The sequence below is a fragment of the Saccostrea cucullata genome, unplaced genomic scaffold, assembly GCF_032062105.1.
Source record: "Saccostrea cucullata isolate Sc308-1 unplaced genomic scaffold, CSIRO_AGI_Scuc_v1 ctg294, whole genome shotgun sequence".
Lineage (NCBI taxonomy): Eukaryota > Metazoa > Mollusca > Bivalvia > Ostreida > Ostreidae > Saccostrea > Saccostrea cuccullata.
This window is the reverse complement of record NW_026936003.1, coordinates 63,242-78,263: the sequence shown is the minus strand read 5'-3', so window position 1 is coordinate 78,263 and position 15,022 is coordinate 63,242. Positions and strand designations below refer to the sequence as shown.

Here is a 15,022-nt window from a genome sequence, read left to right as displayed (position 1 = left end):
CAACGCCATTTAATTTCCATTCTCAATTACATCCAGCTAAGTATACATGATTGAAGAGATAAAGAGTACAGAAAACCAAGAACACGATGAATATTCTATGTGCACAATAATGATATGCGCAGCTGTATGTGCAGTAAAATTGTTTGTGTAATTTTTAGTTTCCTCTGCTCGTGCAATTTTTGATTTTTTGTTTGTGCATATTATACCCCTAAATCGTGTAAAAATTTCGGATTCGTGTATTTTTCGTTATGTTTGTGTTAAAATCTTTCAAAGTATGTGCAATTTTTACCTATACGTGCGGTTTTTTTTTACTCGTGTATATTTTTCATCTAGCACATGTATAAAATCTTGATCGTTGTGCAGAAAATAATTTTGAACCAATCGGCGTGCCATATTGATTCCATTCAGGAGAAAACATCTCTCATAGAGAATATAACTTCTTATGTTATGAATGATTTCTCTGTGTTTATGACGGTTAGTTTTATATGATGTTCTGATGTCTAGTACTCTGTGTTGTTTGTGTTCTTCACATTGAAAACAGACAGGTAGTTCACATGATTGACAGAACAGTTCATATATTCTATCTGGATGTATCACACAGGCCTCTTGTTTGGGGATATTTTCATACTTCTCATGGTAAATCACAACGTCGTGTTCCATGGTATTTAAATAAATATCATGTTTCTCTTTATACTGTAGACACAGGCCATGTTTAAAATTGTGTGACATTCCCATTTTTTTTACTGACAAAGTTAGAAAACTACTGACAATGTGCTGTCGTTACTGTAAAACTTAGACATTTACTGACGTTTTTACTGCCGTTGTAACGTTGAATTTTGACCCGGGTTGAAAATAGACCTGGGGTCATTTTTCAACGATGAATACTGAGACCTAAGATGTTGAATTTAGACCCCAATCCGTTGAAAACTGAGCCGGGTCGTGGAATTTTGATCATGAAACCGGTTCTAAATTCAACAACATGAAATAAATATTCATTACTTGGTTTTCATAACTGTGAGGTAATCCATGGGCGTGGGTAAGAGGGGGGAACAGTTCTATGCTTAGCCATCTCCCCCCCCCCCCCGACTTTTTTGCAAAGATAGACATAATTGATATAGGCAATGAACAAAGTGAAATTGATTTAGCCCTCCCTTTCAACAGGCACCTCACAGTGTACTCAAAGAAAGAAGAGCTAGTGGTAGTGCTTGATAAAAAAAAAATCGGATCCTAACACCCCCCCCCCCCCCCCCCCCCCAAAAAAAAAAAAAAAAAGAAAAATTAGGATTTTTGGGTTAGGATTTTTCTTTTCTTTTTGTGTCAATTATTTTCAAAATTTGATTTTTTTTCTTTTTCAATTATCTCCCCCCACCCCGCACTTTCAATTTGCTCCCGTCGCCACTGTATCAATACACAGGTAATTCAGTAATTCAAATTTTATATCTTGGAATGAAATATTAACAAAAATATCTTAGATTGTAAAGTAACATGTACAAGTAGTTTAAAATCGCAATATTTCCGTGTAATATTTATTTTTAACAAATCATTTGTATATGTAAATCCTATCGGTGTACATAGTGACACAATATACAATTTAGATCAGAAATTAGTTTATCTATACTTGCTTTTTGCCAACAATACTTCATTTATTTTAATCTTGAAATTCGTAATAATAGTATTTTGGAAATAGTGCGAGTTTAAGGAGTGATGCACGTACGTTTTAATGCTTATTTAGTTATGCGCAACATTAATAACTTAAAATGTCAAGCTTGAAAAATGGATTTTTTTTCAAAATAAAAGGTATAATGATCTTTTCGGCATAGTTAATCAAACAGTTCAAGAACGAACCCCACAATACATATTTTTTTTAAGTAGAGGATGGAAAAAAGGGAGGGGGTTGATCACTTTTTTAGGATGTTTCAATTTGCTAATAAAATCTTGTTTCATGGCAGATTTAGAGATGATGATTTCATCATTTTCAAAGGTTCTGAGATTGAGATTGAGATTCTTGATTTCTTCGAACTTGGCAATCAGTTTCATCCGTACTTAAAATTCCCCTTTGAAATCTCTTTTGATTCAGTAAACATTGTAGACACAAAAGTGTGTTTAAAGGAAGAAAATTTCAAAAATCAAACAAACTGGATATCAAATCTTAAGTAAAACTAACAATTTCCAATATCCGCACAGAGAAAGTTCTCACAACCCAGGCTACCCAGGGTATTTAAAGGTTTCGTTAAAGGTAAATGCAAAAGACATGTGAGAAATAACAATGACACTGCTCTCAGTATTATTCTACACGACTTTAAGGAACACTTGTCAAATAGAGGCTTCTCTGATACAGAAATAGATCTTATTATTACAGCAATAATTGGAACAGACAGAAATGAGATCCTAAAAAAGTAACGGCCAATTGAGACCCCACAATGAATTGGTTATGGCTACAAAATTTAATCCGAGTGTCAACGGACTAAATAAAGCATCTTAAAATACGGGAACGAAACGAAAACAGACACAAGATGCAAAGAAATATTTACCTCGGAACAATGAAAGCTTATAGCAAAGACAAAAGTAAAGGCGTTTTTGATATAATTTTTAGATCATGTTTCCTACAAGATTACAATGCTTACGTGGACCACTGATGAGGCAGGCATTGGAGCAAGTACCCATTACAGAAATTCCCCGAACACTCTTTACTATATTTCTATACATATTGATGAAAACTACATTTTCAACAGAAAGGGATTTCTGGTTTAGAAGTTTGGTTTAGAGTGTAGGGTCCTAATGAATTTCATGGACAAGTTTGGCTGATTTATGTCTTTATTTTTACAACAGATTTCCAGGATTTTTCTTTTATGCCCTATTCATAGTGCTGTAGTTATTTATTGATGCTATGGGTTTTAGAAAGTATTGTCAAAAAATTGACTTGCCCATGCTTGAAGATAACTGAAATCGTTCACTGATGAAAATGAACATATATACACGGGATTATTGCAGCCCGGAGGACCGGGCTGCTCTATACATATAAGTTTAAGTGTTGGTGTATGGAGATATAGGTGGGAGTAGTTATGTAGAATTAAAGGTTTTCTAAACATTGAAAAGATTGTTAATTAGAATGTTCTTTCCGTTTATAAATTACGAGATACATAGTATATTTACTTCCATAAAGTGAATCTGTAAAAATATATATGTTTTTCATATTTAATATATAAAGTTACTTATCATTTACTATCGAAACAACGACAGGTCCCTCTTTTTAGAACATCGAATTTTACTTCTCGGATAAAAACGTACTCTGCACAGTTCGTATTTTATAATCTAAAATTGAAAATTAATTACATTTTTAAATATAAATGATGCGTGTGTCTAACTTCAATTTATATTTTATGCAGCCAACATTTACTTGAGGAATTGATCAAGTTTAAAATTGTACCGTTTTTGATTGATTTTTATCCGACTGCAAGTTTTTAAAAATATTTGCGACTATCGTCTCCATCAATTAGACGCATGCCTTTTTACACACATCGAAGCGGTGTGTTGATCAAGACTCATTTTAATTGTTTACTTTATATATTTCCCGGGCGACAATTGATGGTTACATCAATGTTTTCTTGTTTGTTTATTTATATTACTCTGGATAATTGAAAATTGAAACCGAAATATAGGTATAGAGATTCTGATAAATCCCGTAAAAACAACTTCCAAGTTCAGATAATACTCTAACTCTGAGGTGGGGTCAATAATCAACAGGGTCAATTTTCAACTTGTTGAGATCATCAGGGATAAGAAAAAAAAATTATCAACCTGTTGAAAAATGACCCCGGGTATAAATTCAACGACTTTTGGTCTCAATTTTCAACGTAGAAAAAACACCCCTGGTTCAATATTCAACGTTGAAAAATGACCCCCGGTTCAATTTTCAACTCGGGTCAATATTCAACGTTACACCGGTACTGATAAACTTAGAAAAGTGCTGACAATCTTAGTCGGTGCTGAAAAACTTAGACAATTACTGACCCGTTTACTGTCCCTGCTGAAAAACTTACTAGAAAAGTGCTGACATTTACTGATAATTATTGTCCCTATTGTTCTCGCTTTCGGGGAGGCTGCGGTGGTATGAAAATGGCTGTGTGTTATACTTTGCATTTAAAAACAGTCTTATTTTGATTTTGATGGAAAAAAAAATCCCAAGTAGTTATCATTTTTTTATTCTAAATTTTATTGATATCAGTAAAATAATTCAGAATGTGAATTGAAATTAGCTATGTGTAAATCAAGTTTAAATTTATGTGTTGAATATATCTATCCCTGTTCAATTTAAGAATTAAAATTAATTAATCTTCAAGTTAGTTTTCATCTATCTATTTCTTTGCAGACAGATATATCAGCCTTTTATGTAGACCCCCCCCCCCCCCCCTACTGTTTTCACGATCAGACAGTTGTATCAATTTTCTTTTCACAAACAGGACAGCTGTCTCTTGTTAAAAAAGGAAATCTTTAATTATCGAATAATTACTGATAGGTAATTCAGTTTCCTTACGTTCTCGGACATATCTGTACAAGTCATATAATTATATACCCATGTTTAAGATTTCCGGTTTCATTTGCTCATGCGGGAGTGTCCCCTATTGAACGGTTACAGTGTTCCAACTTGTACTATGCCTTGTTCATGTTGTTAATTTTGTCAATTAAGGTTTCGTCAAAGATCAACATATCCAGAAATTTATTTTTACAATAAGCCCAAAACTATGTGGGGTACAAAGTCAAAACTTTAACAGTTTATAAATTTTTCATTAATTAACAAATAGAAAGGATCACTTAATAAAAAAAATACTTGGAAAAAATATTGAGAAAAAATCTTCTTACAAATGCATATATTTTCAAAAAATACACCTAATTAATTCTGCGCTCTTAGCATGCTTAGTAAAAACCATCATTGCAGAAACAAAATATGTTTATCAATGAAGGGCAAGTTGGACTTGGAGAGCCTCTGGAAAGTTGTTTTCCCTGTTTATTTTGTCCAAATGTTAAGACTTGAAAGTGAAAGTACATTGCAAATGGCGTATTTTATAGGGGTCTTGTCTTTATACATGTCATGCTTTCGATAACAGCCTTTTAGAGACCAATCATCTCCAACTTGCCCTTCAATTAAATGAACATATATTATTTCTGCAATGATGGTTTTCACAAAAAAGACAGAATTAAGCAGGTGCATTTTTTTTTACATATGCACATTTTCTGATACAATTTTTCTAACAAAAAAAATTTTTTTTTAAATATATTTGTTCTCAAGCAATACTTTCTATCTATTAATCAATGATATATTTAAAAACTTTTAACGTTTTGAATTTATACCACACATAGTTTTAGAGCTATTGTAAAAATTATTTTTTAGTCATGCTGACCTTTGACGAAACCTTAAAACTTTAAATCTAAACGAATGGTTGGTTGATCGATTACGCAGGGTTCATAAGTATCAATGTCTGTGAGTCCGAGGGGGTTAGATCACTAATTAGTTTTTAAACTTAATCTTCAAGTAATTTTTAATCATGATTCAATTCTAACAAAAAAATTACATGTTTCATACCTTCCATTTTCCCCCTGTAGCTATTGGTGAATTGGAATTAATTTAATTTTATGTGCTGAAATTAAATTTCATCGCATTAAAGTAGGTAGGCGTAGAGGGTGTTATGATGTTAAAATAATAATAAGGCAGTAGGCGGACTTGTCTAGTAATATATTTTACGAAGTAGTGAAAACTGGAAGTCATTAGTCCGTCGAACCAGTGCACACATAATTTATTTCGAACCCTCTAGCATACATGTATACCCCCAATACACACACGTTACATGCAAAAAAAAATCTTGTATACCGGGACTTGAATATGATTTATACAAAATTGTAAGTCTTTTGAATTATACAAATTTCTTTGTCCATTTGATCATTTTATACCCGTAATCATTATTCATTTGATTCAGGTTTCGAATTCATTAACATCTTAAGTTTCCTTTTCATAAGATTAAGATTATTCGCTAACTGTAGGTACCCACTATCTTCTGTGTCGAGTTACCATTCATCTCTCTCTCTCTCTCTCTCTCTCTCTCTCTCTCTCTCTCTCTCTCTCTCTCTCTCTCTCTCTCTCTCTCTCTCTCCAAAAAATCAATATCGACCCAGGTAAAGTTTAAAATATAGTTAAACTCCGACTGATTTTTTTACTGTCATAATATATCAACATGTAGTAGAGGTACTTTTATTTGAAATAATAAAAGTTGGAGTGATTTTAAATGAAATAAAATAAATATTAAATATAAATTAAATAAATTAAATAAAGTATTAAATATGTTATAAATGATAATTTTTTCCGTTAAAGCTTTATTCTTTCTATTCTTTACTAACTAAAATTTAGTGCTATAGATATACACCCCTTTGGATCCACACCTGTACATACACTTTTACATGACCACACACATATCTATTGGTCAAGGTTTGAAATGCTTAGTTTTTATTGGTCAGTGTTTTGGTCTTTATTCAGTTTAGACTCTAGAATTCTGATTTTGAATGGAGAAGACCTAGATTGTTTTGCTGTTGAAATATTTATTTCATAAGACCTTGAGACCTTGGACAATTCCTGAAATGTAAGTTTTTACTTGTTTTATGCCACAATATATGTTTTCTATAATATTTAGTTAAAAATATGGAAAACAAGATATTTTACTTTTAATTGTTACATTTTGAGTTATCTGTCTATTTATTCAGATATTGATAAATCTGATGAAGTTTTCCTATAGATTAATTTGTATATAAACCTGAAAATAGTTTGAAGTGAAGATTTTGGTAATCAAGATAATCTAAATTATTATTTATTTTGAGAAAGGTATTTGTTTGGAGCAAGTCCTTATTATTACATTTATTGTACATAGGTATCTCCATATATAACGAATATGTAAACTTGCATTGGAGAAAGTTCAGTTCCATAAATTGGTATGTCTATCTGTATATATATTTTTATGATTTGTAAAGAAATATCGAAGAAAGATAACTCTTCACAAGATTGTAAAGTGTAATTGCATTATAAGAGTTATTTCCCTTACATCATGTTTAAAGTGTATTTCTTATGTGTTATCATATAGAATGATGATAATTTACTGTAAAAGGGAAGACAGATATTTTGTTATATTTTATAATCGTAATATTTAATTGAAATAATATTTTGTACATATTTTTATGACGCAATTTGTATATTACAGGACTTCGTTATATCATATTCCAATCATCTTAAAAGATATCATCAAAATAAACGTATAAATTATCAACTGGTGTTTTCCATCATATTGCCGGGAATACCCACTACAAAATGGCGCCCAACGGAAAATCCACTTCATAGGCCTAGACTCGAGCAACCAGACCACTGACTGGTGATTCCGGAAATATCCGATCCACCAACCTTACCAAGCGCTTTAGTGACACTGATCAGTGACTGTGAGTAACTCATTCGAATTTTCTCTATTGACATTTTCACGTGAGGACCACCTGCGCAGACCATCAACAACGCTGGATTAAAGTAAATTTACTTGATTAACATTATATTTAGTATTGTTTATTTATTTATTCAACACTATACTATATTTGGTGTAAAGTTATTCACTTTTGATTGAATTTTACCTGGCCAGATAAGAGATGTAAAATTTTGAAAATACGTGTTGTTGAAAACAGAAATTTTTCAGTCGTCTTACATTGTTTATTATTTCCTTAATTATTTATTATTGTAGCAATTTCTTAATACGAATATTTAAAAATATTTTGACTTAGACTAAAGAAAACGGACTGACGTAGGTACAGTTGGCCAGTAAGTTTGTTGTATAGGATAGTGTTTTAGAGGAAATTCGGTTTGATATTGTATAGATCAGTTCAGTTGAGTCAAGGTAAGCTTATACAGTGAATTTGAGGATTTGAATTTGTCAGAGTATACAGTGAATAGTGAACTACATTTTGTTTACATAGAAACCGATACAGTATAAATATAGTACAAGAATACAGAGTCTGATCAAAAGTTTGTCTGTCATGGTGTCCACTTAGTTTAGTGTTAAGCTACTAACATCTTAGCTTCTGACCTTTTCAGCTCAAGATATAAACAAGGTTTAAAAAAAAAATCGCGTAGCATTTTGTGTGTTTATTGCCAAATGTAAATTGTTTAAAACAGTTTAAAACAATTTAAACATGTAAATTATAACAACATAAACAAAACATTTAACAAGTCTTTATTTACAGGCAATCAGCGTGTCGGTTTATTTATTTCATCCGTCAGTTAGATGCGCGTCGGTTTCTTTGTGTTTGAGTTGTCATTTATTTTTTTTTTTACATGCTTGCTATACAGTTGCAATTTTTGCATTGATTAGTGAAATACTTGCATGATTTGGTATTTATTAGTCATTATCATCATGGCAGAGTTTTCAGAGACAGAAAAGTCTGACTTGTTGTCTACATTTCAGACATTAGAGATCAAACCAGAAGGTAGTACCCCTGAAGAATTTAAGAATTGGGTTTTGAAATATGCTGATTCCTTAAAGAAGGAATTACCCATGCCGTCTGATCATGTTAGTCCTGGTATTGACCATGTCCTTACCCCTTCTACTCCTAACCCATTTCTCGGTGACCATGTCCCTCCCAGTCCTAACCCATTTGCCCATGACCTTACCCCTCCCAAGCCTAGTCTATTTGCCCATGACCTCACCTTGCCAACTTCCTCGACCCACATTCCTTTGAGTGGTGTCCCGAAAATATCAGGGTTTTCAGGTGACAAAAAGGGTGATATTTTATATGACCAATGGAGATACGAGGTAAAGTGTTTACAGGCAAATGATTTTTCAGAAAACATTATTTGTTTAGCGATCAGGAGATCATTGCGTTCTCCAGCAAGTAGAGTGCTTATGCGTCTAGGACCAAATGCAACTGTAGAGGAAATTTTAAATAAACTAGACAGCATCTATGGCATTGTGGAAGAGAAAGAAACACTACTCGCTAACTTCTACAGTGCGAAGCAAGGAGAAAGTGAGGATATCTCAACATGGGGATGTAGACTAGAGGATCTACTTAGCAAAGCTATAATGCGAGGACAAGTAAAACAAGGCGATGAAAATGAAATGTTAAGGAACATGTTCTGGAATGGAATGAAGCCTAGTTTGAAGGACATATCAGGCCATTTACACGACAAATACCTCGATTTTGATGAACTGAGAATGGCAATGAGAGTAATCGAGCAAGACAAAGAGAAAAGAACAGAATCAGAAAAACAGTCAAAGCCTATACCATCAAAGAGAGTTACTGTAGACAGAAAGCAGGAGGAAGATTTAAGAGGTGTTGTAAATAGACTGTCAACGGAATTAGAGGAGATGAGGAGAGAAAGGAGAAATGATCAGTACAGAGGAAGAGGAATGACACGAGGAAATTTCACTCCTAGATTTAGAGCTCCTCATAGATTTAGTACGCCATATAGATATCAGACTCCTCAGATGCAGCAAAATACCAGATTTCCGACCTCACAACCAACAGCCTCTGAGGAAGTTGTATGCTGGAGATGCGGCCAACAAGGTCACCTCCAAATTGGATGTCGAGTTAAAGTCGACCATTACAGAGGACATTTAAACGGACGTCGACCGTCGGTAAGGGGACGACGATAGGTCGGAGATTAGAGAGCCCCATGTACCAGCCGAAATTAATTGGTGAATCAACAGAGACAGACATCCTGATTTCACAGATAAAAGCTAGAGCCTTATTAGACACAGGATCAACAGTATCCACAATATCAAGATCATTTTATGACGACAATCTGCAAGAAAATCCTCTTCATCCAATACAAGATTTCATCAACATCGAGTGTGTAGATGGAAATTCTCTTCCTTACTTAGGTTACATTGAAACAGAAATTCAGCCAATAGGAATTCCCAACTGTCAACCTTTACCATGCCTTTTCTTGATTGTACCAGATTCGAATTACAGCAAATCAACTCCAATATTATTAGGAACCAACATCATCAACTTATTTCTTAACAACACTCATCAACAGTATGGAGAGAAATTCTTGCAGGAAACACCATTACAAACACCTTGGTATTTAGCATTTAGAAGTTTACAGCTGAGAGAAAAAGCATTGATGAAACAGAATTTTAGATTAGCCGTAGTGAAATCAGCCGAACAACAGACAATCACCATCCGTCCAAATAGCCAAGTAGTGATTAATGAATATACAGATAGAAAGATCCCATACCACTTAACTTGTGCATTACTACAGTCAACAAAATACTCCAGAATTCCAACAGATCTTGACATTGAACCAGCTGTCGTTAACTTCAACTCGAAAGAAAATCAAACCGTACCAGTCAATATCAGCAACTTGACAACAAGAACAGTGACTGTAAATCCAAAGGCAATCTTATGTGAACTTCACCCAGTATCCATCATAGAACAGCCTCAACATCTACAACAGGAGGAGATAACCCATTTACAGGATGTGAAAATATCTACTGACAACTTATCATCAAGTCAGATACATGAAGTAAATGAACTACTCAGAGCGTACGAGGATATATTTTCAAAAGGCGAGACTGATATTGGATTTAACGACACCGTAAAGCACAGAATTGACTTACTCGATGAACAACCTTTTAAGCAGAGAACACGAAGAATACCACCTGCTATGTTTGAAGAGATCAGAAACCATTTACAGATGCTTTTAAATTCCAACGTTATAAGAAAATCAAGTTCACCATTCTCGAGTAATGTGGTCTTAGTTAGAAAAAAGGACAACAAATTAAGGATGTGCATAGATTACAGACAACTTAACCAGAGGACTAAGAAAGATGCATATGCCTTGCCGAGGATAGAAGAAATTCTTAATGCTCTTTCAGGAAACAGTTACTTTTCAGTTTTGGATATGAAGTCCGGGTACCATCAGGTAGAGATATTAGAAGAACATAAAGAGCGTACAGCATTCACCGTAGGACCTCTCGGATTTTATGAATTTAACAGACTACCATTCGGACTATCAAACAGCCCTGCCACCTACCAACGGCTGATGGAGACCTGTTTAGGAGACCTACATTTGAATATTTGTTTTATTTTCCTCGACGATTTAATCATATTCTCAAGATCATACGAAGAACACATCCAAAGATTACAACTAGTTTTTGACAAACTTAGGGAATCAGGACTCAAACTATCACCAAAGAAGTGTAACCTATTTATGAGGAAGGTAAAGTATGTAGGCCACATTGTTTCAGAGGAAGGAATAGAGACAGACCCAGAGAAAGTACAGAAAGTCCTGGATTGGCCCATTCCAAGAACACCAGAAGAAATAAGAAAGTTTATTGGTTTCATCGGGTATTATAGGAGATTTATTCCCAATTTTAGTAAAATATCTAAGCCACTGACCGAAATGATGCCAAAATCCAACAGTAATAAAGACAAAAAGGGAAAACAAGCAGCCAAGGAATTTAAATGGGGAACAGAACAACAACAAGCCTTCCAACATCTTAAGAAACTTTTGACAGAGCCACCTATTCTTGGATATGCTGACTACAATCTTCCATTTGAGCTACATACAGACGCCAGACAACTAGGACTTGGAGCTGTACTATACCAGGAACAACAAGGAAGAAAAAGAGTTATCAGCTATGCCAGTCGCAGTTTAAGTCCTACAGAGAAGAACTACGCAGCACACAAATTAGAGTTCTTAGCTTTGAAATGGTCGATTTGCGAAAAATTTCATGACTATCTCTATGGACATAAATTTACAGTACTGACGGACAACAATCCTTTGACATACGTACTGACGTCAGCCAAACTTGACGCAGCAGGGCATAGGTGGTTAGCAGCTTTATCTGTTTATGATTTTAATATTATTTACAGGCCTGGTAAACAGAACCAAGATGCAGATGCCCTGTCCAGAAGACCAACTAATGATAATTTTCAGTCCATTTCTACAGATTCCATCAAAGCCGTATGTAAAGCAGTTCATGCAGAGCCACTTGTCACTACTTTGTCCTTAGATACTTCAATTATTGATAAAAATTTTTCTCAACAGGATGTTATTGACCAGCAGATAGATTGGTATAGTGTTCAGAGAAACGACCCGACTATTAGATCCTGGATTCATCATGTAAAGCTACAAAAGAAACGTAGACTTGAGGACTTACCATTTCATCCTCATTCACAGGCATTAGTTAGAAATTTCAACAAACTTAGATTAATCAACAATATTCTTTACAACTTCATTCGACAAGATGAATCAGCAATTAGTAATACCCATATCATTCAAAGACAAAGTTTTGATGGAATTACACAACAAGTTTGGACATCCAGGTAGAGAAAGAACATCATCTCTAGTCAAAGACAGATTCTATTGGATAGGAATGCATCAAGACATCGAAAACTGGATAAAGAATTGCAACAGATGTGTGCACAGGAAACCAACAAACCAGAAAGCACCATTAGTCAACATCAATTCCTCTTATCCATTAGAACTTGTTTGCATGGATTTCTTGACATTAGAGATGAGTAAAGGAGGATATCAACATGTACTTGTTATAACTGACTACTTCACTCGTTTTGCGCATGCGGTACCAACACGCAATATGACTGCAAAGACAACAGCAGAAGCGTTATACAACAACTTTATTACTTACTACGGAATTCCAACTCGGATACATTCAGACCAAGGAGCTAATTTCGAGAGCCAAATTATCAAAGAATTATGTCAGATTACAGGGATGAAAAAGTCAAGGACAACCCCTTACCATGCTATGGGCAACGGACAATGTGAGAGATATAACAGAACTTTACTCAACATGCTAGGAACCCTGAAACCATCACAAAAACAGAACTGGAAGCTGTATATTAATCCATTAGTATATGCGTACAACTGCATCAAGAACGAGTCAACCGGAGTTTCCCCATATTTCCTTATGTTTGGACGTGAACCAAAATTACCTATAGACATAGAGTTTGGCCTAAAGAAAGAAGAAAAGAAATCAGTATCCAAATACATCAGCAACTTGAAAGAAAACATGAAAACAGCTTATGAACTAGTCAACAAAATTACCAAGAAATCACAGGAAAGACAGAAAGACACTTATGATAGAAGAACAACAAATGCAGAAATACAGATAGGAGATAGAGTACTAGTAAAAATTGTAGCTTTTGATGGAAAGCACAAAATTGCTGATAAGTGGGAAGAAGAACCATACTTAGTAATTGAACATCCTAATCCAGAAATTCCAGTTTATAAATTACAGAAAGAAACGACAAAAGGAAAAACTCGGATATTACACAGAAACCTACTCCCAATTGGACATTTAGATTCATATAAACCCAGTTCAGAAGAATCATCAACACCATCATCTTCCAGACCCACTCCTAAACCCAGGACAAGGCAAACAAGGAAGAAACAAGAACAGGTTCAAGACAGAATACCAGAGACTAGAGAATTAGAAGATGACAGAGATGCTAGTTCTGATGAAGAGTCAGTTACAGAATTTATTCCGGTACCGGTACCAAGGATCCCTGAGGTTAACATCCCAGTAGATGTTAGTAAGCACCCAGGTGAGCAGAGTGTACACAGACCAGAAGAACAGAGAGTACAAAGCCCTAGAGAGCAGAGAGTGCAGAACCCTAGAGAGCACATTGTACAGAGCCCTAGAGAGGAGATTGTACATAGCCCTAGAGAGCAGACTGTACAGAGACCCATAGAACAGATGGATCAGATAGAGCAGAGACAGGAAAGAGAAGAAGAAATACAGCATCATGATGCAGAGGAGAGAGAAACGGAACAACAGCCAGTACAGACAGAAACAGAGCCATAGCAGGAACATGCTGAAGCTAGTAGTCCTAGATCTGATGATAAAGTAGAAGAACCTGTACCAGTGTTACCAAGGAGAAGTACTAGGGAGAGAAGAAAACCAGATAGATTGAACCCCCAGGAATATGTCTTAGCTCAGCAACAGCAGCAACAAGAATGGATGAAGAAGTGCGATTATCTGAATCGTTTGACGTCTTCAACAGAGATGAAGTCATATGAAAAAGAAATAGTTCAGACCATGCTAGATATTTTAAAGAGAAATTAATCTGTTTTTAATTGTATATATTTGTTTTTATTTCAGATCGTCCAGTTAACTTGAAGAATTGCAGTAAGAGAACAGAGTGTAGTTGGTAAGTCCATTAGAGAAATGACGGGGACGTCATTTTCTAATGGGGGGGAGTTTGTAGTAGAGGTACTTTTATTTGAAATAATAAAAGTTGGAGTGATTTTAAATGAAATAAAATAAATATTAAATATAAATTAAATAAATTAATAAACTATTAAATATGTTATAAATGATAAGTTTTTTCCGTTAAAGCTTTATTCTTTCTATTCTTTACTAACTTGGGTATTTAGTGCTATAGATATACACCCCTTTGGATCCACACCTGTACATACACTTTTACATGACCACACACATATCTATTGGTCAAGGTTTGAAATGCTTAGTTTTTATTGGTCAGTGTTTTGGTCTTTGTGGGGTAGTGAGTTTTATTCAGTTTAGACTCTAGAATTGAGACCTTGGACAATTCCTGAAATGTAAGTTTTTACTTGTTTTATGCCACAATATATGTTTTCTATAATATTTAGTTAAAAATATGGAAAACAAGATATTTTACTTTTAATTGTTACATTTTGAGTTATCTGTCTATTTATTCAGATATTGATAAATCTGATGAAGTTTTCCTATAGATTAATTTGTATATAAACCTGAAAATAGTTTGAAGTGAAGATTTTGGTAATCAAGATAATCTAAATAATTATTTATTTTGAGAAAGGTATTTGTTTAGAGCAAGTCCTTATTATTACATTTATTGTACATAGGTATCTCCATATATAACGAATATGTAAACTTGCATTGGAGAAAGTTCAGTTCCATAAATTGGTATGTCTATCTGTATATATATTTTTATGATTTGTAAAGAAATATCGAAGAAAGATAACTCTTCACAAGAT

General features: G+C 34.1%; 1 protein-coding gene across 1 annotated transcript; it reads left to right on the top strand.

Annotated features, from left to right (window-relative positions):
• Nucleotides 1-12,401: 12,401 nt before the first annotated feature.
• On the top strand, nucleotides 12,402-13,850 carry LOC134244515 (uncharacterized). Its single transcript, XM_062726778.1, has one exon. It carries the CDS (start codon nucleotides 12,402-12,404, stop codon nucleotides 13,848-13,850), a length of 1,449 nt encoding a protein of 482 aa, XP_062582762.1.
• Nucleotides 13,851-15,022: the final 1,172 nt, after the last annotated feature.